Source organism: Piliocolobus tephrosceles, chromosome 15 (assembly GCF_002776525.5).
Source record: "Piliocolobus tephrosceles isolate RC106 chromosome 15, ASM277652v3, whole genome shotgun sequence".
NCBI classification, from domain to species: Eukaryota; Metazoa; Chordata; class Mammalia; order Primates; family Cercopithecidae; genus Piliocolobus; species Piliocolobus tephrosceles.
Window position 1 is genome coordinate 50,769,165 of NC_045448.1, and position 24,179 is coordinate 50,793,343.

The 24,179-nt window shown below is 34.9% G+C and overlaps 1 protein-coding gene across 17 annotated transcripts in view; it reads right to left on the reverse strand.

Annotated features, from left to right (window-relative positions):
- The window catches only part of NRXN1 (neurexin 1), a 1,127,593-nt gene that overhangs the window by 539,219 nt on the left and 564,195 nt on the right, over positions 1-24,179 (reverse strand). For all 17 annotated transcript variants that reach the window (XM_023223864.3, XM_023223881.2, XM_023223880.2 and 14 more), the window contains one exon: positions 17,373-17,492. In XM_023223864.3, the coding sequence (XP_023079632.1) occupies positions 17,373-17,492 (120 nt within the window). The remainder of the gene's footprint in view (positions 1-17,372; positions 17,493-24,179) is intronic.

The following is a 24,179-nucleotide window of genomic DNA, read 5'->3' on the forward strand; positions in this document are numbered from 1 at the left end:
CTGCTATTTGGGAAAGTGTGGTTAATTGATTTTTATGACACTTTTTACTAAAATTAAAATGCATATCTTTTACTATCCTAATAGTTTTATTGCTACTGTGAGATTTATGTGCAGTGATACACTAAAAAGCATATGCAACAATTCACTAAAGAACACTGGAGTGGATTACTACGGTTTCCTTTTGTGCTTTGGCAGCCGACAATCCAGATCATAATTACAGGATTGGAGCCACCTGCCAACTCAGTGAACAGACGCACGTGGCTCCACATAAAATAGAGCAATTCTAACACAAAATAAAATAAAATAAAATAAATAAAAAAAGAAAGAAACTATGTTAAACCAAAGGGGCCTTCAGGAGCAGCCTATGGAAAGCTTGATATTTATTTTTTCATGAATGCCAAATGACTGACTCTCACGCTGTTACTTGCCCAGAAAGGAGCATAGTTTGACAAGATCTTCCTGATTAAACTGGATCATCTAATGAAATATCTGCATCCCAAATTGGCTGGTGAATTCAGACCTTTTATGGTCAAATTCACAATAAATCTTTGATTTTAGAGCATATTATTTCTAATGTATATTTGCAGGAATGCAGGAATTGTCTTCACTTGTATAAAATTGTTGCCTTGGCATGCATTTAGCCTGCTAAACCAGTGGAGATTACCAAAAAGTAAATATAATGTAAAAATGGTGAAGTAAAGAAAGTGAATCTATACAGAATTTTTCAAATTGGATATTCTGATTTACTAAACAAGTTAATCCAAAAGACGACAATATTTCTTTCTGAATTTTTCTAAATATCACTTTCTAAGAGAAGTCTTCCCTCATTTCCTTAAGTCGACTTAGTCACTTCTTCCTCTGCCCTTTTTACATGCTTCTATTAGAGCAGTGCTTCTTACACTTCCATGTGCATATGAATCATCTGGGATCTTGTTAAAAGCAATTCAGAGTCAGTAGGTGTGTGGGGGAGGGAAGGTCTGTGAGTTTGCATCTTTAGTAAGCTTGCAGGTGCTGCTGATGCTCCTGGTTCTCTGACGACATTAAATTTCAACTATTATTTTAAATACGGGAGTGCATGTGCAGGTTTGTTACATGGGTATATGGCACTACATTTTGAAAGGCAAGTTATTAAATTACTTCATAAATTGTCCCATAATGATCCGTACATATCAGGCATTTCCTCTTGTGTATGAGATCCTTGAAAGCAAAGGCAAAGGCAGCATCTCAAAGCTACCAACTGTGTAATTCCTATTAGTTTTGGTGAACAGCGAGGATCTTATCATACATCATCTTTAATCCTCAAATCAACCCTTCAAGATCTATAATTGCGTTTCCATTTTACAGATGAAGAAGCTGACTCTCAGGTACGTTAATCAACTTGTCTATGGCCACACAGATGCCATGTGGCAGTCAGAATGAAATTCTGGATCTCTTTGACTCCAAAGTCTGTTTTTTCTACGGCACCTGAAGCCTCCTCCATTTACTTCTGTATACAGAGAGTGTAGCAAACCACCTATTGTTACAGAAGGTTCTCAAGGGATGTGTTTTGCTCTGTGAACACTTTATATATAGATTCACCTTTGCTCACACTATCTCCCTTGTGTGGATTGCTCTTCCTGCTTCTGTCTTCCCAATTAAGGTCCATCTCACTTCCATCGCTCATTTCTACTTAGCCAGCACACAATTGTGCCTTTCCTCTCTTCTGAATGCACACAGCAATGATTTGTAGCACACAATGAGCACTTAAATTGTTAGTTATCTTATAAACAGTATATTTACTTCATTCTATAAATATATACTGAGTATATATTAAGCACCAGGCACGGTTGGAAGCACTTGTGACAGGTCATGGAATAAAACAGAAAAAAAAAGTACATATATATATATGTACTCATCACATATATATATATATATATATATATAGAGAGAGAGAGAGAGAGAGAGAGAGAGAGAGAGAGATAGAGATTCTGTTTTCTGTATAGATATAGATATAGATATATCCCTTCTATCCTGGTTCTTGGAAATAATTTCCCCAACGAAAATGAAGACTTACTTGAAGCAGGGACCCAATCACTCCACTTTCTGTATTTCTCATTATATTGTGTACATAGTAACTGATCAATTAATAATAGTCTCAGTCAGGTAATTTACCATGTAGATATGTTCCTAATATACAGGGCAAAATGACGCACAAGGCTTTTCTCTTTTTCCAAGTTATCCTTGGAAAGTGAAACGATGCCTTCACGCTGTTTCTCATTTTCCTCCAACAGCGTTTTAGGCCAGAAGCAGAAGTATTAAAGTCACACACAGTGCAGGTATCAGTCAGAGAGATAGAATTCACTAAAATTTAATCATAGTAGCTTTTAGCACAAATATATATATATATATATATATCTTTTCACAGGTATAGAAATTATAGGCAGGAGAGAGAGAACCTCATGAAAGGTTACTTTCACTAGCAAAGATTCTCTTTTTTCCTTTACACACTGAAACCATTGACTAGAACCCTGCAAACTAGGAGAAGTCACATGCTTATAATTTCACAATATTTTGTTGTTGTTTGAGACAGGGTCTCCCTCTGTTGAAAGCAGTGGCATGATCAAAACTCCACCTCCTGGGTTCAAGGAATCCTCCTACTTCAGCCTCCTAGGTAGCTGGGACTACAGGTGCGTGCCACCACACCCAGCTAATATTTTTGCATTTTTTGTAGAGACAGGGCTTTGCCATGTTGACCAGGCTGGTCTGGAACTCCCAGGCTCAAGCGATCTGCCCAGTTTCGCCTCCTAAAGTGCTGGGATTACAGGCATGAGGCACCATGCCTGGCCTATTTCACAATATTTTGTTCAACGACATTTTGAAATTATACTTTCTGAAATAAAGAGTATAAATATTTTCCTGGTTATTTGGAATGCTCCATTTTCTATTCCATAAAACCACCATTTTTAAAGTCTGCTCATTCACTGAAGTATACAAAGCTATTCTTTTTGAAGGTATAGCTCTTCTAAAGTTTCATTAGGTTGTTAGTCACATGTACTAACATGTATAGGAGGCAGACCTACAGATGAGCAATTTAGAAGGGAAAATAGTACTCATCTTGCTCTGCATCAGTTCTTCCTCATTTTTGCAGTTTCTTATGTTAAATAAATCTACATATATTAATCTATCTTTTATACATTTTAAAACATTTGAAACAGAAGAATGCACATGGCCCTTCTCAACCTAGCTATTTTATTCAACACTGAGATATTTCACAACACGATCTGTGGAGGGCAGAAAATGGAATTTGAAATGAGTTCTAATTCTTATTAACACAAGAACACAGGCATACGCCTTAGGTACAGTTTTTGTAAAATCGATGTCACAATTTTTATTATGCAAGAATGTTATGAGGAGAAATATCTTTAATATATAAAATCCTAGTTTATTGCTGATGTTTAGTTAGTAGTAGTATTCCTGTCTATATTAACACTTACACATATGTAATTATATTACTGTTTTTTAATTATGAAAAAGCATTTATTTACATACCAGTAATAATTACACCTAGCATTTAGCTAAGCAAGTACACAGGCATGACCTCTGCATTGGCAAAATATTTCAACTTAAAGTTGATGTAAATAGATATCTGAAAGAAGTTATAAATAGCTATACAAACATGAAAGAAAAATAATAGCTTAAGTCTTTGCCCTGTGTTGCAGGATTAATTCAAAGTCTCCTTTCTGAAAAGAGGAAGACATCCCATTAATCAGATTTCTTTTTCCAAGTTCTTCCTTTTTATAGGATTTGGCAGGAAAGGTCTTTGGCTAAAGTATAGCTTAAGATTCGTGTACTGCGGCTGAGCTGTAGGCTGCGTCCTAGAAGAGCCTTAAACATGAGTAAAAATAGGTCTGAGGGTTGAGGAAAAAGAAGGGAAAGAATATAGCGACAATGAATCACAGACTCTTAGCTCTACAGACCTTAAAGACAAGGCAAACCAAATCCCTTATTTTATAATGAGGAAACTGGGGCCCACAGAGCTGAAGTGACTTGCTCAAGGTCACACACTGGGATTACAGACAAAGAATCTTTGCATGTAAACCCTATGTGATCTAAAAAGAAATAAATATGAAGATCTTACTAGATACAGGCTGCTAACCAGATGGGAAACTGTGTTTGGAATTGCTGGTAAACTGCGGTCAATTTGTTTAGCAAGTGGTAAGAATATGCAAACATGGGGAATGTTTTAGGCAATGAAAAAGAATGCCATGTGAAGAATATATACCTAATATAAATGGCAATTTTGACAGTGCTTTTGTTGATTCAAGTTTTTTCTAGGTTTAAATCTCTTTACAGACAAGAATGAAACTTTAATTCTCCATCTATGTAAATTATCAGGCTGTTATTCCAAAGAACCCAAAAGAATAATAATAGAGAAATGTGCACTTGGATTTGGTCATTCTCCTCATATTGGAGTGAAAATTTTGCCTTGAAATAGCTTTTTCATAGCATGGATAATGTGAACAGGAACTTTTCAAACATTTTCAAGATTGCCAGCCAATGGGGGAGGGCAACAATCAAAATGAAATTTTGTATTCTTTTCAAATCACCATATATTAAATATCCAAGATAGTATAAAAACCCTCTCATAAATGTAGTCATGATGTTCTATTTACAAAATTTCTTTGGGAACAACTTTTATTCTATTAAAGTCTTTCATTATCTGGAAAGCAAAGAACTAAACAAAGGGCTTTAAAGATAGTCGAATAGTCTAACAGTCCTCCAATGTGAGGGTATATTAGAATAAAATGGAGGCTCTTAAAACAGATGCGTGAGCTCTACCTCCCAGAGTTCCTGGTTCAGGAGGTCTGGGGTGAGATCTGAGAATATGTATTTCTGACAGATTCACAGGCAATGTTGACAATGCTGACCCAGTAATTCCGTTTTGGAAATATTAATCTAGTCAAACTATCTCTTATTAGTCTAACTACCTTCTTTTTGATTCAGGTAGACAAATTCCAGTATTCCTGGAATTTATTATTTAAACTTTTTTTTCTTAACTCCTCCAACAACCAATTTGTTCTGTTTCTGATGTTGTCACTATACTCATCACATATTAAGCTGATTTCAGGTATATTCTCCAAAAATATTGAACCAAAACAATTAGGCAAACTAAGTTTCTTGTTCTTGGTACAGTTGCATATATAAATGCTATCTTTTGCATGTTTAATATGGAAAGAAAAATCACCAAGAATATTTTCGATTCCAACTATACCACATCAAATGGACTTTTGGGTCTCCTGTGGCTTCTGCAAGGGAAACACTTAGACAATTCTTCAAGGACACTGGAGGACTAAAGCAAAGCACAGAAGTGATATGCTACTAGAAGAGAAATGGCATTATTATCCCCAGAGAGCTTATGTTATTGGTAGAAAAATACTCCAAGACTGCCAAATCTTAAAGCTTACATAAAAACGATCAAATAAGTATTTCACAATGATCTGATGATTCCTGTTGTATCAGCTAATTAGTGGGAAAAAAGTAAAGTGAACAAAAAATAGTTATCTTGAATGACAACAGATCCTAGCAGTTGTCAAAATTAATATGATAATATACGGGCCAGGTGTGGTGGCTCAAGCCTATAATCCCAGCACTTTGAGAGGCCGAGGCAGGCAGATCACTTGAGATCAGGAGTTCAAAACCAGCCTGGGCAACATGGTGAAACCTCATCTCTCCTAAAAATACAAAAAGTAGCCAGGCGTAGTGGCACATGCCTGTAATCCCAGCTCCCTGGGAGGCTGAGGCATGAGAATCGCTTGAACTTGGAAGGCAGAGATTGTGGTGAGCCAAAATCACACCACTGACCTCCAGCCTGGGCAACAGAGTGAGACTCCATCTCAAAAAACAAAATTAACAAAAATCATCAATATGATAATATATAAATCAGGGCTGCTGCAGTGGAATGTGAAGAAAATAGAAAATGTTTGCTAAATCTATCATCTCCCATGGTATGCATACATGCTCATGAACATACACACATACACACACTCACATACAAACTTTTCCTAAATACACACACAGAATCTTTACTCAAAGCATTTTGTTTTCAGTTACATAAAACTCTAATTTCACTGGGTCTTTACTATCAGGAATAAAGATAATGAAAAATGCATTTCATTAATATGATAAAGCATAATAAATCACTCCTGCCAGATGTGATATGACATGTACATATTTTCTTAAAAGAACTGTAGAAATGGGCAAAGATAAACATACACACACACACACACACACACACAGAGTTAATTATTGGAGGCTCCAAGACACCAATCTTCAAATATTACTGAGTATTTAATAAGTGTTATAAGAAATAATATCAAAAATAGAAGAATGAGATAATAAATTACAGATGAGAAATAAAGGCATACACACATAAAAAGACAACTCTAGACAGTAAATATTTGGGTTCAGAAGCAGAAGAACCATCAAGTAATCAAAGACTGCACTACTCTGGATGAACTTGATGTGAGCTGGATCATCTCCATAGGCTGAATTTTCTTATGTAGAGTGGAAGGAGGGAAGGAAGAGGACAATCCAAATGAGGGTATCATTTAGCAGGGATGAAGACACAACGAAAATGTATTGACTACACCAGTGTGTCTCTATACATGTCTGAATCAAAGAGTTGATGCCAGAGCATGTGAAGAATAAAGCACGCTGTAGAGTTGTTGCATAAGATTGTGGAGGACCTTAAATGTGGAAAGAATGAAAGAATGCCAGAAAAACTGCATGTTAACAAAACCTATTGACAACATTAGAAAAGGAAATATTGAGATAGTGGAGACAGAATTTTCCTGGAGTCCTCAAAATCATAAATTAGAGATAATACTGAAGACCTACTCCATTTGCCTTTACATGGCCATAGCTTTCAGGGACTCAGATACCATAGGTACTGAATTTCAAAAGAGAGGTTGCATTCAGAACTCAGGCAGCAGCCTCTCATACTGCACTCCATAGATCAATTTTAGTTTCATGAGATTTAATTTTAAAATCCCTAAGTTTTATCTTTAGCACTTCAACACACTGAAAATGCTTCCAGGTTTTGATTTACAGAATTACTGTCACTGTCAATAAAAGAAATGTGTCTGACACACCAAAATCCAGTTTAATTACTTCTGTGATGTCTCCTGCGGCTGAGAGGAAATGGGATTTCTCTGACACTTTTCTGTTTTTAATTTAGTAAAATGGAGCACTTTCCCTGAATAGGACCTGGGACAGCAGATTCAGAATTGATGTCAACAAAGATGGACCCCACAGTTTCAGCAACACTGCCTTACTCCGACTGTGCAATGACTGCATGAATCTGGATCCTCGGTTCTGGATTCCTTGAAGTTGGGCACTCATCAAAGATTTGACAGGAAATCATGGTGGGGATATTTAGGCATTATGTCATGACCTGGAGGAGCTTTGCAAGCGAATTCAACAGCCTGCTTCTACCTAGAACTCTTCACAGTGTCAGCAGTGCGCTGAACTGCTGGAATCCAGATGAGGCCTTCTTTGAAAGCTTCCAAATAGAACTGCCAAATATCAAAATATACACTGTACCACTGGAATGAAGAAACCAAGAAAAAAATGTGTACTTTATATCTTCTGCTACATATTCCATCTGTTTCTCTCCCTAAAGGGTCATATGTTATATATTTATAAGAAGTGTTCGCACCTACGCGAACAGTTTCCACTGTCTCCTTCAAATACAGCCTCCTCCTTGTTCAAGACCCATTTTTAAAAAAAATTCTTCCATGGTAGCTGAACCTTTTATGAAACTTGTTCCATTCCGAAATCATTTCAAGTTAAGAAATGCCTTGGTACCTTCCTATCTCACCAAATCCTGGGGAGATTAAGCCTCACACTCTATAGGCCTTTTTCTGAGAGATGTGAATTTAGGTCATTAGGGTCATTAAAATCACACAATCTATAATACTCAGAGCTAACAGATCACCCTTGTGCTTTATGCTGCTATAGAATGCTACAAAAGAGGTAAAAAATGTGTAACATCACAGAACTATAGAGAAGGCCATAATTCTTCCCCATATAAGAATTCTATACTTTTTAATTGGCACAGTAAATCTCATTAAAGACACAGAATGCTTTGTTCAGGGAAGCAAAAGGGATCCCTGGGCAAGGTGCATTTCCTTCACAGTAATATTTTTTCCCTTATGACTTGAATTATTCCTTAATGCAAGTACAATGTTATTTTTATCTTGACCTTTTTTCTGGACTCTACATGTTTCCCCAGGGTTTTTTTTCCCTTCCCTACAAAAATGAGGGTCCTGGCCGGGAGCGGTGGCTCAAGCCTGTAATCCCAGCACTTTGGGAGGCCGAGACGGGCGGATCACGAGGTCAGGAGATTGAGACCATCCTGGCTAACACGGTGAAACCCCGTCTCTACTAAAAAATACAAAAAACTAGCCGGGCGAGGGGGCGGGCGCCTGTAGTCCCAGCTACTTGGGAGGCTGAGGCAGGAGAATGGCGTGAACCCAGGAGGCAGAGCTTGCAGTGAGCTGAGATGCGGCCACTGCACTCCAGCCTGGGCGACAGAGCGAGACTCCGTCTCAAAAAAAAAAAAAAAAAAAAAAGAAAGAAAGAAAAGAGGGTCCCTTGGTCTTTACTATTAATCTTGTATTAACTTTTAATATACTGGGCTTCATACATCCTCTTGTATTTCTCTGTGTATCTACCAAAGACCATCATAGGCCACACTGCTAACCTCTGACTTAGTCTTTTTTTCTTTCTCCCTCAACAACTGTATAAAGAATAAACTCAGGTATAATTAACATAATAAATCATTTGGCACACATTCATTGGTCAACACAATTCTGAATCTTAACCGTTGATTTCCCACTGTACACATTGCGAATCTGATTCACACAAAAGTACTTTGGGAAGTATTTTGTCTGGTTTCATTATCAAATGTTAGATTATTATTTCTGAGAAACTCGGAAAGGCTGTCATGGAAAAATCACAGAAAATTCCCATCTCTCTTTCATAATCAGTACTTTTTAATAACAGAACTGGAAGTTAATGACAATATGCTTTTGACAGCTTACTCTGAATTTTTAACTCATCTTTAGAAGTGCCAACTGAGCAGTTGAGGGGAAGAGCATAAGGTTTAAATTTACATCTAAGAATTAAGAATCAGAAAAGCATGGAAAAATGTTACACAGTGTTAAAGCACACTTATTACTAACTTCTCTAGGGAATTTTGCAGCTGGGGAATTTCAACTGCATTATTATTGAATCTATCCCTCTTTAATAGAGATTGTGGGTGCAAAAAAGAATATGACCTTGAAGACAGATATATTCAAGTTCTGTTTGTGCCAATTACTAACCATTTCACCCCCAAGAAGTTATTTAAAATATTCATGCCTCACAATCAGCAAAGAGAAGAGACAATCTAAAGAATTGGAGAAAATATTTGCAGACTATTAATCCAAATAAAAATTAATAACCAGAATACATAAAGAACTCAAACAATTCAATCATAAAATAATCGTAACAAATAATTTAAGTTGTAAAATGGGCAAAAGAAGACATTCCTCAAAAGAAGGCATATAAATAGTCAACAGGAATATAAAAAAAAAAGCTTGACATCACTAATCATCAGAGAAATGCAAAAATCACATTGAGACATTAAAATCAAAATCACAATCAGATATCATCTCACTCCAGTTAATACGGCTATTATAAAAAAGACACAAAATAACACATGCTGGCAAAAATGTGGAAAAAGAGGAATGCTTGTACACTGCTGGTGGAAATGTGAATTAATACAACCGTTATGGAGAATAGCTTGCGGTTCCTCAAAGAATCAAACACATTAACCACTATGTAATCCAGCAATCTCATTGCCGAGTATATATCCAAAAGAAAGAAAATCAGTATATTGAAGAGATAATTGCATTCGCATGTTTACAGCAGCACTATGCACAATAACCAAGATAAGAAATCAATCTAAGAATCCATGGACAAATGGATACAGAAAAAAATGGTATATAGATCCCAATATGGCTTGAACTGGAGGTCGTTATGTTAAGTAACACAAGCCAGGCCCAGAAAGACAGATATCACATGTTCTCACTCATATGCGCGAGCTAGTAAAATTGATCTCCTGGAAGCAGTGCATAGAGTAGAATAGGTGGTAACCAAAAGCCATAAAGGGTAGAAAGGTGAACAGGATGAAGAGGGGTTGGTTGATGTATAAAAATATACAGATAAGTAGAAGAAATAAGAGCTAGTGTTGGATAGCACAATATGGCAAATATAATTAACAATATTTTATTGCATATTTCAAAATAGCTAGAAGAGTGGAATTGGAACATTCCCAACAAAAATAAGTGATAAATATTTTAAATGATGGATACCCAATTACCCAGATTTGATCATTACATATTGCGTACTTATATTAAAATACCACATGTACCCCCTAAATACGTACAACTACCATGTATCCATAATTTTTTTTTTTTTTTTTGAGACGAGGTTTCGTTCTCCTTGCTCAGGCTGGAGTACAATGGTGCAATCTCCGCTCACTGCAACCTCCGCCTCTCAGGTTCAAGAGATTCTGCGCCCTCAGCCTCCTGAGTAGCTGGAATTACAGGCATGCACCACCACGCCTGGCTAATTTTTTTGTATTTTTAGTAGAGACAGTGTTTCACCATATTGGCTAGGGCGGTTTCAAACTCCTGGCCTTGTGATCCGCCTGCCTCAGCTTCCCAAAGTGCTGGGATTACAGGCATGAGCCACCACGCCCAGCATAATTTTTTTAAAAATCTATTTATGCTTCAGTATTCTTCTTTTTACATTTAAAGTAATCAGATATTTTTGGAGAAAAATAAGGTAAAGCTTATAAAATATAAATGGCATGCATATAATACATATTAATTATTATATTAGCATTGAAATATGTTGATGTAATCTACATAAATTTTTTGTAGTTCTTTTTATGCACTAGTTAGGCATATCCACAGCAACAAAGTATAGAAACAACCTAGGCCTGATCTAACACTTCTTTCCAAATCCAATCATAACTATATTATTTTAAAATCAAAGATTTCATAAATTATAAGCTAATTATGTTTAATCCTATACTTTAAAAATACTCATGATAATTTGATTTCATAAAGTGGGAGAAGTATTGAACAGTTTACTCTCTTTAAATATCTTCCTGATTAATAAAATGATACTTCTTCTTTTTTTTTTTTTAACTTTTATTTTAGGTCTAGAGGTGCATGTGAAAGTTTGTTATATAGGTAAACTTGCATCACATGAGTTTGTTGTACAGATTATTTCATCACCCAGGTATTAAGCCTAGTAGCCAATAATTATTTTTTCTGCTTCTCTCCTTCTTCCCACTCCACCCTCAAGTTGACTGCAGTGTCTGCTGCCCCCTTCCTTGTGTTCATGAGTTCACATAGTTTAGCTCCCATTTACAAGTGAGAACATGTTGTATTCGGTTTTCTGTTCCTGCATTCATTTGCTAGTGATAATAGCCTCCAGCTCCATACATTATCCCACAAAAGACATGATCTCATTTCTTTTTATGTTTGCATAGTACTCCATGGTGTATACGTATCACATTTTCTTTATTCAATCTGTCATACTAAGTTATTTATTATTTGTACTTATTTGGTATTTTGCCTGGTTCTGATAATTCACTGTGATTTATCTTCAGTTTGTTCACACAGGCTTTTGGTACATCATTTTTACAGAAGTAAAATCTATATAAAAAGTAAAATTAAACTTAATGGCTTCAAGTTTCAAAAGTTAGCACCTCTGATTAAGGCAGTATCCCCACCCTGCCTTGATTCTGTACCTGTTGTGTTGCTATAGATGGAAGAAACATGATAAACATGGATATAATACATTCACATGGAAAAAAAAAATTCAGATAAGACTATGGTCATAGATCTATTTGAATAGCACCTAGTGATAACTAAAACCATTGTCTTTCCTTGAGAATGGTTAGTCAAGGTGACTAGCAAAACCTCCTCTGAATGCAGCTCTAGTTAGCTGGGCTCTGGTGAGATAGCATAGTGTTACCACAGTAAGGCCAACATTGAAAACCACCTCCATATTTACCTATAAGATCGATGATGAGCAGTGCTAACATTTGAGCCAAATTAAGGTCTACACAGACAGAGTTTTAATGAAGCCAGAAAAATTAGAGCATACTAGTAGGAAAATCCATAAGTAAAGAAAACATTCTGACTGAGTCTGCTTCCTTTTTGATTTCTAGGGGCCAAGGTGGCAGAATTCGCAGACTAAAAGGTTGCTGAGAGTTGAATCATCAAGGTGCTGAACAGTGCAAGGGACTAACATGGATAATTCAAATACAGCATTACTCCACTCCCTTTTTTGGTGTTTTTCTCCCCACCCAACTTTTCTCATATAGATACAGAGTGAAACTATTATTCAGCTGCCCAACAACAATATAAAAAGACCAATGCTTCCATTTATGCATCTACTTTTATGATGTCAATTACTCACAAGAACAACAAAGATAAGTTTACATAAAATAGTAGCAGATAGCATTTCTATGATGTATTACATTTCTCTGTCATACATTATGCTTTATTTTCTGTCCTTTATTACATTTTCTTACTTAGTATGAACAATATTTTAATCCTTTATCATTTACCTGAAGCAGGTAAGACCCTGTTTCCCCATAGACAGTTTTTTAAAGGTGTTTTCAGTAAATATTGCTTATGAATGCCTTTAAACAGCTTAAGGACTTCCATTTAGAAAAAAATCAAGGTTAATAAGATTCATCACACTCACAAAGAGTATCTGGCTGTGGATATAGCTAATTGCTAAATTTTATTCAGCCCTAAGTGATACCAGCAGCAAATCACCTCAGGGCTTAATACTACTGGAAGCTCTAAATGGGAGAGAAATAATCTTACTCGGATCCAGGTTTTTAAAAATATATGATATGATTCACTTCCATTAGTTCAGATACTGATGCTCAGACACTGGATATTGGGTTCTCTTTCAAACAACAAAAGAAGATGAGAAACAAAGCTGAAGATATTTTTAAATGTCATGGTAAAAAGTCACAGTGAAGTGTATTTTATCCTTGTTTCAGTGAATGTTTCTAACTCGCATATGAAAGATACAATACATTCCTATCAGAAAGATTTTCTCTTGGCAAAGTTTAGAATTCTGAAAATAGCCTTTTAATAAAACAGAACCCACACCCTCCTAAGCTGTAGCACCAAAATAACAGCACTATGATATATTCTTCCCTTATGGTAACAGGCACTGTTGAAGCTGAACTGTAATTTGACATACAACATTTCTATACTAATGTAATGTGACAATGTTATTATGTTCGCTATCTTCCATGTGGTCATAGCCATATTCATCTTCACCAACCTGACATTAAGTTAGCTTAATATGGTTACATTCTATTCTGGACCATCAGGTGAAAGCAGAAAAGGATTATTGTGTAGCACACTGGTGTGATGATGGTGGATGAACGTGTAAGCATTAATAGGTGATACATAAAATTTATCATGAATGTAAACTTTTAGCACAGAACTGGCACATAGTAAGTGCTCAGCAAATGGTTACATCCAAGAGAAATTTCATAAATAGCTATACCATACAATGTAGTGCAGCACACTGTTCCCTATAATTTCAGAAGACAGAAAAATAGTGTCAAGCTCAGAAAACAAAGGAAGTTTCCATGGGACAAAAGAGTTTTAGTAGAGATTGAAAAGGAAATTATTTCTTCAAGCAGACATAGTGAAAGAACATATATCCAGGTGGAATGAATGCATTTTCCAGGTGGAGAAATTATCATAAGCAATGGTGAGGAAATTGGAAAGTGTAATGTTCAGAAAACTGTGAATAAGTAAATTGGCAGTAATATGCCATATGGACAAGGTTCTGCAATAGATGAGTATGAACATGAAGGCTAGGGTCAGACCATTGAGGTCCATGAATTCCACATTGACTAACTTGGAGAGTAGTATTGGACACTGAGGATATACCTGAAATTATTCTGCAAGATTCACGCATCTAGCACGCTTTGATTTAGTGAGTTATTACAATTACATGCAGCACGCTATAAAAAACACTGGGCTTATAAACCAAGAAAACAAAGAAGAATATTATTCCTAGTAGAAGTCTACAGTCTTATAGGGAGATAAGACTAAACATAAGTAACTATAAGGAAAAAATGATGGCCAAATAGCATAAACAAAATTCTATAGGAAGCCAGAGGAGAAAAAAATATTGCCTCTGGATAGGAGAATCAGAAGAGACTGATGACATTTAATCTAGGAGGAATAGGAAGAAAGAACAAAACTGGCAGAGAGGCACGGAATGGATCAGCGGAAAGAGGAACAAGAAATGGGAGATAGCTAATAAATTGCATTAGATATCAGAAAAATTACACAGAGGATCTAAAATTTGGTATTGGTATGGAAGAAAACTTGAGGAGGTGAGTATATGACATTACCCTACACACACACATGCAAATCCACATACACGCACGCACAGAACAATTGTTTTGTCAATGAGTAGGTCACTTAGACGGCAATTTTCCAGGGAAGAAAGGGTTTCACAAACACATTTCTTTAAAAATAGCCTTTGGCATCATTTTGAATAGCACTTCTTTTTGAAAGGTTCCTTTCAGTTCAATTAATTAGTGTGATTTATCCAAGATTACATTTACAAGCTATAAAGTATTCCCATCTTCCCATTGTTAATTATATCTCCAGGCTAATATAAATAAATTTTCTAGTTACCCTAACCCACTCTATGAAACTTATCAGCGAGAGGACATTTAGAAATTCTATTTTTGGGGAGGGAAGGTCTCATTTGTAATGTGGAATGTTCGTTCTCCCATTAAAAAGTTTTGTTTTTATTTTCTTTTTTGTTTTCTGTGTAATTGGAGGCTGCAGTCACAGAATTTATGAATAAATAACTAACCTAGAGATGAAAATTTCATTAAGAAATGAAATACCTTAAATGGCTTTATTTAAAAAAAAAATCACCTTCTATACAGTAAAGGAGTTTGTTAAAATCCCAGGAATCACACTAATTTTATTTGTGCATCTTATAGAAAAACAGTGAGATGTAGAGACAAGATTTATTTTGATCAATTTAAAAAGTGAGGAAAGTGTTGCATGCTATTTCTACTGCTTATTAATTCCACATCTTCAAAGTAACAATTGCTACTATATCTTCTACCAATTATAATTGATACAAAATAAGATTTGCTTTAAAATATTGATTTGTATCTATGTACTCTCACCACTGAAATTCCAATGTATAAGCCAAGGAATCATTTCACATTTTCAGAAAACCCACTAAAAGGTAATGATTTAATCAAAATGCATGTATTCTGAGAGCTCTCTAAAGTAATTTTAATGCTGATTTGTGCAAGAGGCATATTAGGAGACACATTTATTGAATGACATTTACCTATTTACAAGAAAATAACAAATAGCCTTATCATTGTCATCACCAGTACTATCACCCAAGAGCAGCATTAAAATAGTTCTCCGTAAAAATGATTCGAAGACAGCATGATACTTAAGGTTGTATCTTGATGTTTCTTTAGGAAAAGTCTAACAAATACATACATAAAATTATATTCTTTATATTTAACTGGTATATGAGGATACACAGTCTGCCACAACCAAATGGCAACTGTTTTGTAAAACATGGAAACTAGATTAAGCATAGTTTGGCAGAAAAAGTTCTTTAGCAACATGGAAAATATTTTCACACCAAAAAAATCCCTCTCAACTACCACATGTAGTCATACATCTGTCAGGATCGTATTCAGGATGAAAAATTTGCGATAATAAAATCTTAACAAATATTCAGTCTTCTGATTGTCCTTGAAAATAAATTTACGCCATTTTCTGTGAAGCAGGAACAAATGCAGGAAGTAATTTGTCTATAGACATATATACATATCCTTATGAAAAGCACACGTAAGGTTGCTTTATGTATATATATTTATTCAGACTTTATGTAAAGTTTTTTATATAACACAAAATGGCGTTGTGTTTTAAGTGTGATTTGGCTTGCAGAAATACAGTGTTCACAAATGTATGATGCTTTGAATACATGTTTATTGCTTCAGGTTTACTGTAATTCTATGGGAGACGAAACTAGTAAAATGAAGAACAAATATTTCTCCATCTACAGTGGCATGGTTGTTAAAGGCCTCTTCTACATATGTTTTTACTCTGCATTGGTTGTGTGTTTTTCCTATAGTCAATATTTTGGAAAGGAAATCTGAAGACAGCAGGTAAATGGTACTTTATTGCTAGGCTGCAACAACTCAGTTCAGTGGATTAATGGAGGTTGATCCTATCTTCTACATTGTGATGCACATATCTGTTGACATGAATACAGTCTCAAATACACAAAGGTCAAAATCAACAAGCTCTACTCTTTCTTTAAATCCACATTCAAATTCAGCCTCTGATGCAAAATCTAAACCTTCAATCACTACATCTTCTATTCCATCATCCTGGAGCTTTAGCTTAAATGTTGTAGCACTGACAACATATAGCACGTATTCTATTTTACAACCAGGTGAATTTGTCAGGAATATTCTCTTAATATAGCAGAATGCGATGTTTTGTATGAAATTCTTTTATCATTTTGATGATGTGCTATAAATCAGGACCTATTTGAACATTAAGATACAGAACTTCATCTTATAGATCAGTTAACTCCATCTTCAAACCCTCACTGCTGTGATATAAATTAGGCACTAGCAGATATGCCATGACATAATGTGAATGTTGTGTTTTATTTTCATGCTTATATTGCAATACTCATTTAAAGGATTTTTAAGGAGAAAACCATAAGCTGCTAAGATACAAGGGAGAATGCCTGAAGGATAATGTTTGAACGTATTTTTTTTAAAGTAAAAGGCAGCAATGGGCTTAAAGAGATGTACACAGAAAAATTAGACCTGTAACTGTTCACTAAAATTACAGCCCTCGAGACATAATCATATGAAATTAAGTATTATTTAATATAAAACAATATGAAGATTCTTTCAAAAACTAAGGGAGAGTTGTCATATATAGGAAATGAAAAACATTATTTTGAACAAGGTGATCATTAGTAATTAAAAAATAAATAAATAAACCCCAAAACCAAAAAATCACCATCATCACAGGATTTAGCCACTTTAACAATTATTTCAAAACTGTTCTTTCTGTAGAAACAACTGCTTCTATGGGTTATGACAGTTTGACTGACTCAGAGTTAATATAAAGACTTTCAATGTTAGACTTTAGATATCAAATGGTAACTGGAAGCAACGATGAGTATCAGTCCATAATCAGAGAGGTACTTACGGTCATTGCAGAGTGGTCCACTGAAGGAAGTCATACTACAGTCACAGCTGAAGCCATCCCATTGTTGCAAGCACACACCTTGATTGGAACATGAGTCCTCTTGGCAGGTTGTGCTGGGGCCTGCAAAACAATCCAAAGGAAACTTGGGTTCTTAAAAAAAATCCAAAAGTGTTTTATACATGAGCTAGATCACATATAGTAGTTGCCAACACCTCAGATGATATGTCCAAACTCGTTTTGAAAGTTCTAGTTCACACACCTGAATTAGGAACTGAGAGGCTGTAATATGAAGGTTTTCTTAAGTTTCAAGTATAGGATAAAATACATTATAATCATAAAGTAAACCAACAAATAGCAAAAGCAAGCACATAGCTTCTAGTATGATTATCATAGCAGGTAATCTCATTCCAACTTCAGTAATTCTTTATTACCATTTGGATTTTAGAAAATGAATGGATCTCCTTAACATTCTGACCAATGAATAGAGACATAATGAGAAATGGAGATTATAACTTCATGAAATTGAGATAAGATTGGCAAAATAACTGAAGAGAGTTATGCAAAAATGCCCTAGAGGTTTCAGAAGGATAAAGTTATGATTGCTGGGTGTTTTGAATAGGTATGTTGGCAAGTATCAATTCACATGCTTAAACAATTTCATGCAATAAAACATAAAATTAAAAACTCCATATAAATGACATGCCTCCATTTAACATACAAGTAAAAAGAATGCTAGTCTATTTCTAAAGAATCATAACTAGAACACTGAAAAACAAAGAACTGAAAAAAGCATGATCAAAGCACTAAAGGCAATCACTATACAAACATATTCAAGACTGAAAGCCTTTATACAAACTATACTACAAAGGCTTCTTGCACAATGTTCAAGAAAGGAAAAAAATGAAATCCAAACCCAAATAACAGCTACTGCAAAAATGTAAAATATGTTATTTTAGGGTTTCCACTGTGTATTATGGGGTTTCAGTCTTGTTTTATACACACAGGGCTATCTACCTTGCAAGTCAGCTTTCATCAATGCAACTTTGTCAGCAAAATTAAAAAAAAGCAAAATATATTAAATGTTAGTAAGCAATACTGAAATGGGGCAAACACAGAAGAATGTTCAGATTCAAAGGCATGCTGCTGTAAAGGGGAAGAAAAATGCTATGTAGAGCAAACAAATTAATACTAACAGCCATAAATCTTAAGAGAAGCCAAAAATGAGAAAGCGGTAATTTATTAGAATTTAATTGTACATATGTATACATATATAATGGTTAATTGAGCCAATGACATGTAATGAAGGAAAATTAAAAGGGCCTTTGTATGTTTCCTCTCTTGGATAGATATGAATGCATTACCAAAGTGACGTTTTGCTTATTTGGAACATGCAGCACCATTCATCATGTGCAGATACAGTGTAGACTATGATCATTAGCAGAGCAATTATCCCTTTCTATGTTTTTCCCTCTAGATCTTTTATCTTGCTGTTGCAATTAAGGCTTCAAACTGTAATGCCAGCCATTCACTGACAACAGCTGGACTTTAGAGTGACACCAACCAAATACTACATAAATGATACTGTATATCATTTAGAGTGGATGAAAGAAGTAGGAAGGATGGAAGAAACAAACTGCAATATAATCCCTCATAAAGGAATTTTCCTAATAAAATTTCCATATGCAGCGTTTATCCTTGAACTTACCAGATTGAGTATATGTCACCTATGAATTTCAGAGTTACGTCTGTATTTTCTACACTTTCACAATTGTCTTCAACTCTTATAAACTTCCCTGTTAATAACTGTTACAGTAAAACCTCACCAATAGGAACTATCTTAGAGAAGGGTGAAAAGGGCATACAGTCTACCTAAATAGCTTTAGAGTATAAACTAAATATATTTTCTAGTAAATAAACATACAGATTTTATAAAGATAGAAAAACAGACATCAGCTAATTAGATGCTATTAATATAAAAGAGACAGCCTTTGAGGTGCCTGCTTTAGTGAATAAATGAGAATTTTCTGTAATTTTACTTTATATAAACAGATGATTTTGAAAATGGCTTCTAAACAAGTACATGCACCTTATCATCACATTTCTATTACAAATTTTTCAGTAAAGGCATTCTTTACTGAATGTTATTGAATTTAGCCTAGCATATGAGAATTCACAAATTCAGAAACCATAATACTGTATATCTTAATTCTATAATAATAATAGCAGCAATGGGTATAACAATAATAAAGACAAAAATAGTATTTTATATAAGTCGTAATAATAATAAGACCTCCCAAGTCCAGGAAACCTGAAGAGATGTAACAAGTTTTTCTTCAATTTAGTTCTTTTTTTTTTTTTTTTTTTTTGCTACGCAGTCTTGTTCTGTTGCCCAGGCTGGAGTGCAGTGGCCTCGGCTCACTGCAAGCTCCGCCTCCCGGGTTCACGCCATTCTCCTGACTCAGCCTCCTGCGTAGCTGGGACTACAAGCGCCCGGCACCACGCCCAGCTAATTTTTTTTTGTATTTTTTAGTAGAGAAGGGGTTTCACCGTGTTATCCAGAATGGTCTCGATCTCCTGACCTCGTGATCGACCCTCCTCGGCCTCCCAAAATGCTGGGATTATAGCGTGAGCCACCGCGCCCGGCCAGTTCTTTGTAACAAAGTTCTTTGTAAGAAAGAACTAAGAACCACTAAACTCAACTTAGTTCTTTGTAGCAAAGAAATAAGAACCACTTAATTGCTCAGTATTAATTTTTGTTCCAAACTGTGAGAGGTAAGTGGTCTACTGATCTTTATCCCATGGCATTAGAGATAAAAAATAGTTAGCATATTAAAAAAAAAAATCTCAAAGCAATATTCCTTAGCATAGTTCTTCCAGTGTTAAGCAAATAAACAGGGAGTAACACAAGCCCAGTTTGGGGAGATGCCATTTTATCCAATAGCTGTTTGCTCTCTGACCTGCACAGCAGAAGAAAAGATCACAAGCAAGAACTAATGAAGATCCAGATTTTGGTTTTTGTTTTTTTTCAAAAATATCAGAAATACAATTGAGAAACAACGCTAAACTGCTAAACTCTAAAAATAGTCAAACTACAATCTTAGAAAAACAATCTGCCCATATTGTACAGCAGCAACTCAGAGTACCTGCCAAGCTTTTATGTAAGCATACAGATGTGCTTTATTTTATTTTCATTATCACAATAGTCTTTTTATATTCAGGAATTACAAGACAATGCATGCATGTGCCTGGCAAGACACATTTTTCAAAGTACTCACCTTCTAGAACAATATTTAAACATTAATAGGCATTACACAAAACAGAGCCTTAAATTTATTTTTCTTTTTAGATATGTAATATTCTTTTTATTTTATCACTGAATAAAATTGGGAAAAAGCAACAAGGACATTTGTATTAAGTTATTTAAATTAATAATATGTCTAAAAGGGAAATAAAAATGAAAGTAAAACTACAATTTCCAGAAACCAAAGAATAATAGACAAAAGAGGTTAGGTGTCTCTGCTTTCAAGTAAGGTAAACTAGGGTTGAAACTTGTATCATCCACCTATTAGGTGTGTGAACTTAGGAATGTTACCTTACTTTTCTGAGGCTCAATCTACTCATTCAAAAAGAGGCAATGATACCTAATTTATAGAGATTTGATGATTAAATGAGATAGTATAGGTAAACATATTCCCACCAGTGTTTAATCAATGATGACTGTCATAATTAAACAGAAAATTATACCTATAGATATAATTGAGCCTAGAGCTGAATGTCACAGTTGTATAAAAAGAGCATCTGTTAAAATTTCACTGATTTTATGTAGAGATGTTATCTTGACTTTAGTGGGCCTGCTTATTGGTTGATTACCAGTATCCATTTTCTGTTACATACACAGAAAAAAAGCATCCAAAGTATAGTCTCCAGTATAACAGCATCAGCATCACTTGGGAATTTATTAGAAATGGAAATTCTAGGGCTTGGTCTCAGATCTACTGAATTAGAAACCCAAGGGGTTGTAATCTAGTGATTTGGGTTTTAATGATTCTGTAAGTGATTCTGATATAGGTTAACATTCAGGAAACAATAATCTAAATAGACTTTGACAAGTTAAAATCCGTACTCTAGCTGAGGTGCATTTTATAAATAAAATGAATTATTATTCATTGAAATATGTTAGAAATAAAAGGCAACAAATGATTATTAAGGGAAGATCAAAAACTTTTTGTACGCAAGAGGCCTAGAGATGTGTGGGTGTATTGGGTAAGAACAATGGAAAATCCTCACAAGATATTATTAGGTTATACCAAACATATGCTAAGTAGTCCCATCAATATGGATATGGAAGTTTAAGTGATTCCAATGTGGTTTAGACTCAAATTCCATGAGATAACAATCTTTAGAAAGAGAATTTATTAGGTATCTACAGTTAAATCACTAATCTTAAAAAATGTGTGAATAGCATCAACTGTACCTATAACAGTTAAATCTAAGATTATTCCTAGAAACTATACAGGTCAGAAATAAGAGTAAATTAAAAGTTGTTCACCTTGATGTTGTAATGAAAGAATCAGGACAGAAAGTAATAATCTAAGAGTAAAGAAAAAATGGGGTGTCAGGGGTTGAAAATTATAAAAGCTCAGATACATAAAGCATTCTAGATAAAGAACCAAACGACTGAGTTCAGATGTTCAAATAAGAGTTTAATGTGTAATTAATCATCTTAACCAAATTTCTTACTAGACTATATGGGTAAACAACACCAAACATCATTACTGCAAATGCCCTTTGTTAGTAGATCTTGCTCGTATTACTCTACTTGCTTCCGCCCACTCACTCACATTATATACCAGTGGTGGGGTCCTGTGTGTTTGCCTCTTGTTTTCCATCTCATTGGGTATGTCTGTCTGCTCTCACCATTTCTTGTAGGTGAGAAGTCACTTACCAAGCAACTTGTAGAAAGGCCTATTTTTAACCAATATTTTCCATAACGGATTGTAATACATTCTTTAAAAAATAAAACAAAATAAATGTACACATTCTCACGAATGAGACCACCTCCAAGAATTATGTTGTCCCACATTCTTGTGTTCATCCACTAATGGGAATTGATCCCCTTAACAATTTTGTTTCTCTTAATTAAAATTAACTGAAAGGAAAAAAACATAGCTTCCTTATGTTTTACAGATGCATTATGCCAAAATATCAAATAAAGAAATATACTAATAACATTAAAAATGAACTCAACAACACCTGCCATTAATAACCTTATCCTCTGGTATTATTGAAATACAGTCTGAATTTCACCTAACATTTCATGGAAACATACGCGGCACAGAGGAAAAAACGTATTTTCAAATATAAAATTTCCATGTACTTTAGTAATTGCTAAATATAATGGCATTATTTTGGCTGAGAATAAATGATTCATAATCAGCTGGGGGACAGGAATTCAAATTTCTTTCTTCTTCTCTGATATAAAATCTCCTCGTAAATCTAAAATTTTCAAAATGGCCCAAACTGTGTTCAGTATTACAGAATAAGCAGCAACACATCCAGAGTCACAAAATTCATGATAATGTGATTAAATTACATTTATGGAGGAAGAATTTGCTCAAATAATCTGAGGTGTTGAAGTGAAAATTATCTAAAATGAAAGTAGCAATCAAAAAGTACTCCTACAGATCTTGGTCTGATAGAGAGCACAAAAGAAAAGAAGACACTTTGGTGCATTTCTGATGTCTGAATATTAGCCTGGGGTAATACAACAAACCTGTTTTTGCTAAAATAAACTGAAAATATACAGGATACACTGTTTCTGCCAGGTACACACCAATTGAATAGTGATTTGAGAATGGGGTATCTGAACTTTATTCTCTTATTATTTGCTATTGGATATAGATTTTACTTATTTTTATTTTAAAATATTTGTTAATTTCAGTAACTTTAGATGCACAAGTGGTTTTCAGTTACATGGATGAACTGTATAGTTGTGAAGTCTAACACTTCAGTGAACCTGTCACTCAAGTCTTGTACATTGTACCCAATAGGTAGTTTTTCATCATTCAATCCCCTTCCCACCATTCCAGCTTCTGAGTCTCCAATGTCCCTTATACGATGCTGTATGCTTTTGTGTACCCATAGTGCAGCCCCCACTTACAAGTGAGTAACATGAAGCATTTGGTTTTCTATTCCTGAGTCATTTCACTTAGAATATTGGCCTCCAGTTCCATCCAAGTTGCTACAAAAGACATTATTTTGTTCTTTTTATAGCTGAGTAGTATTCCATGATATATACATACCACATTTTCTTTATCCACTCATTGGCTTATGGGCACTTAGGTAGATTCCATACATCTGTAATTGTGCATTGTGCAGTGATAGTTATATGTTTGCAGATGTCTTTCTGACATAGTGACTTCTCATTATCCTTAGCAAACTAATTCAGGAACAGAAAACCAAATACTGCCTGTTCTCACCTATAAGTGAGAGCTAAATGATGAGAACACATGAACACATAGAGGGGATCAACAGATACTGGGGCCTACTGGAGGGTGGAGAGTGAGAGGATGGAGAGGATCAGGAAAAATAACTCATGGGTACCAGGCTTAATACTTAAATGGCAAAATCATCTGTACAACAAACCCCCATGACACAAGTTTACCTACATAACAAACCTGCACATATACTCCCTGGACTTAAAATTAAAACAAAAACGAATGTAGATTTTTTAAAATGGGCACAAGTTGATTAATACTTGCTGGAGTAGTATTTGTTTAATGCTATTGTATGCTAAGTATTGTTTAA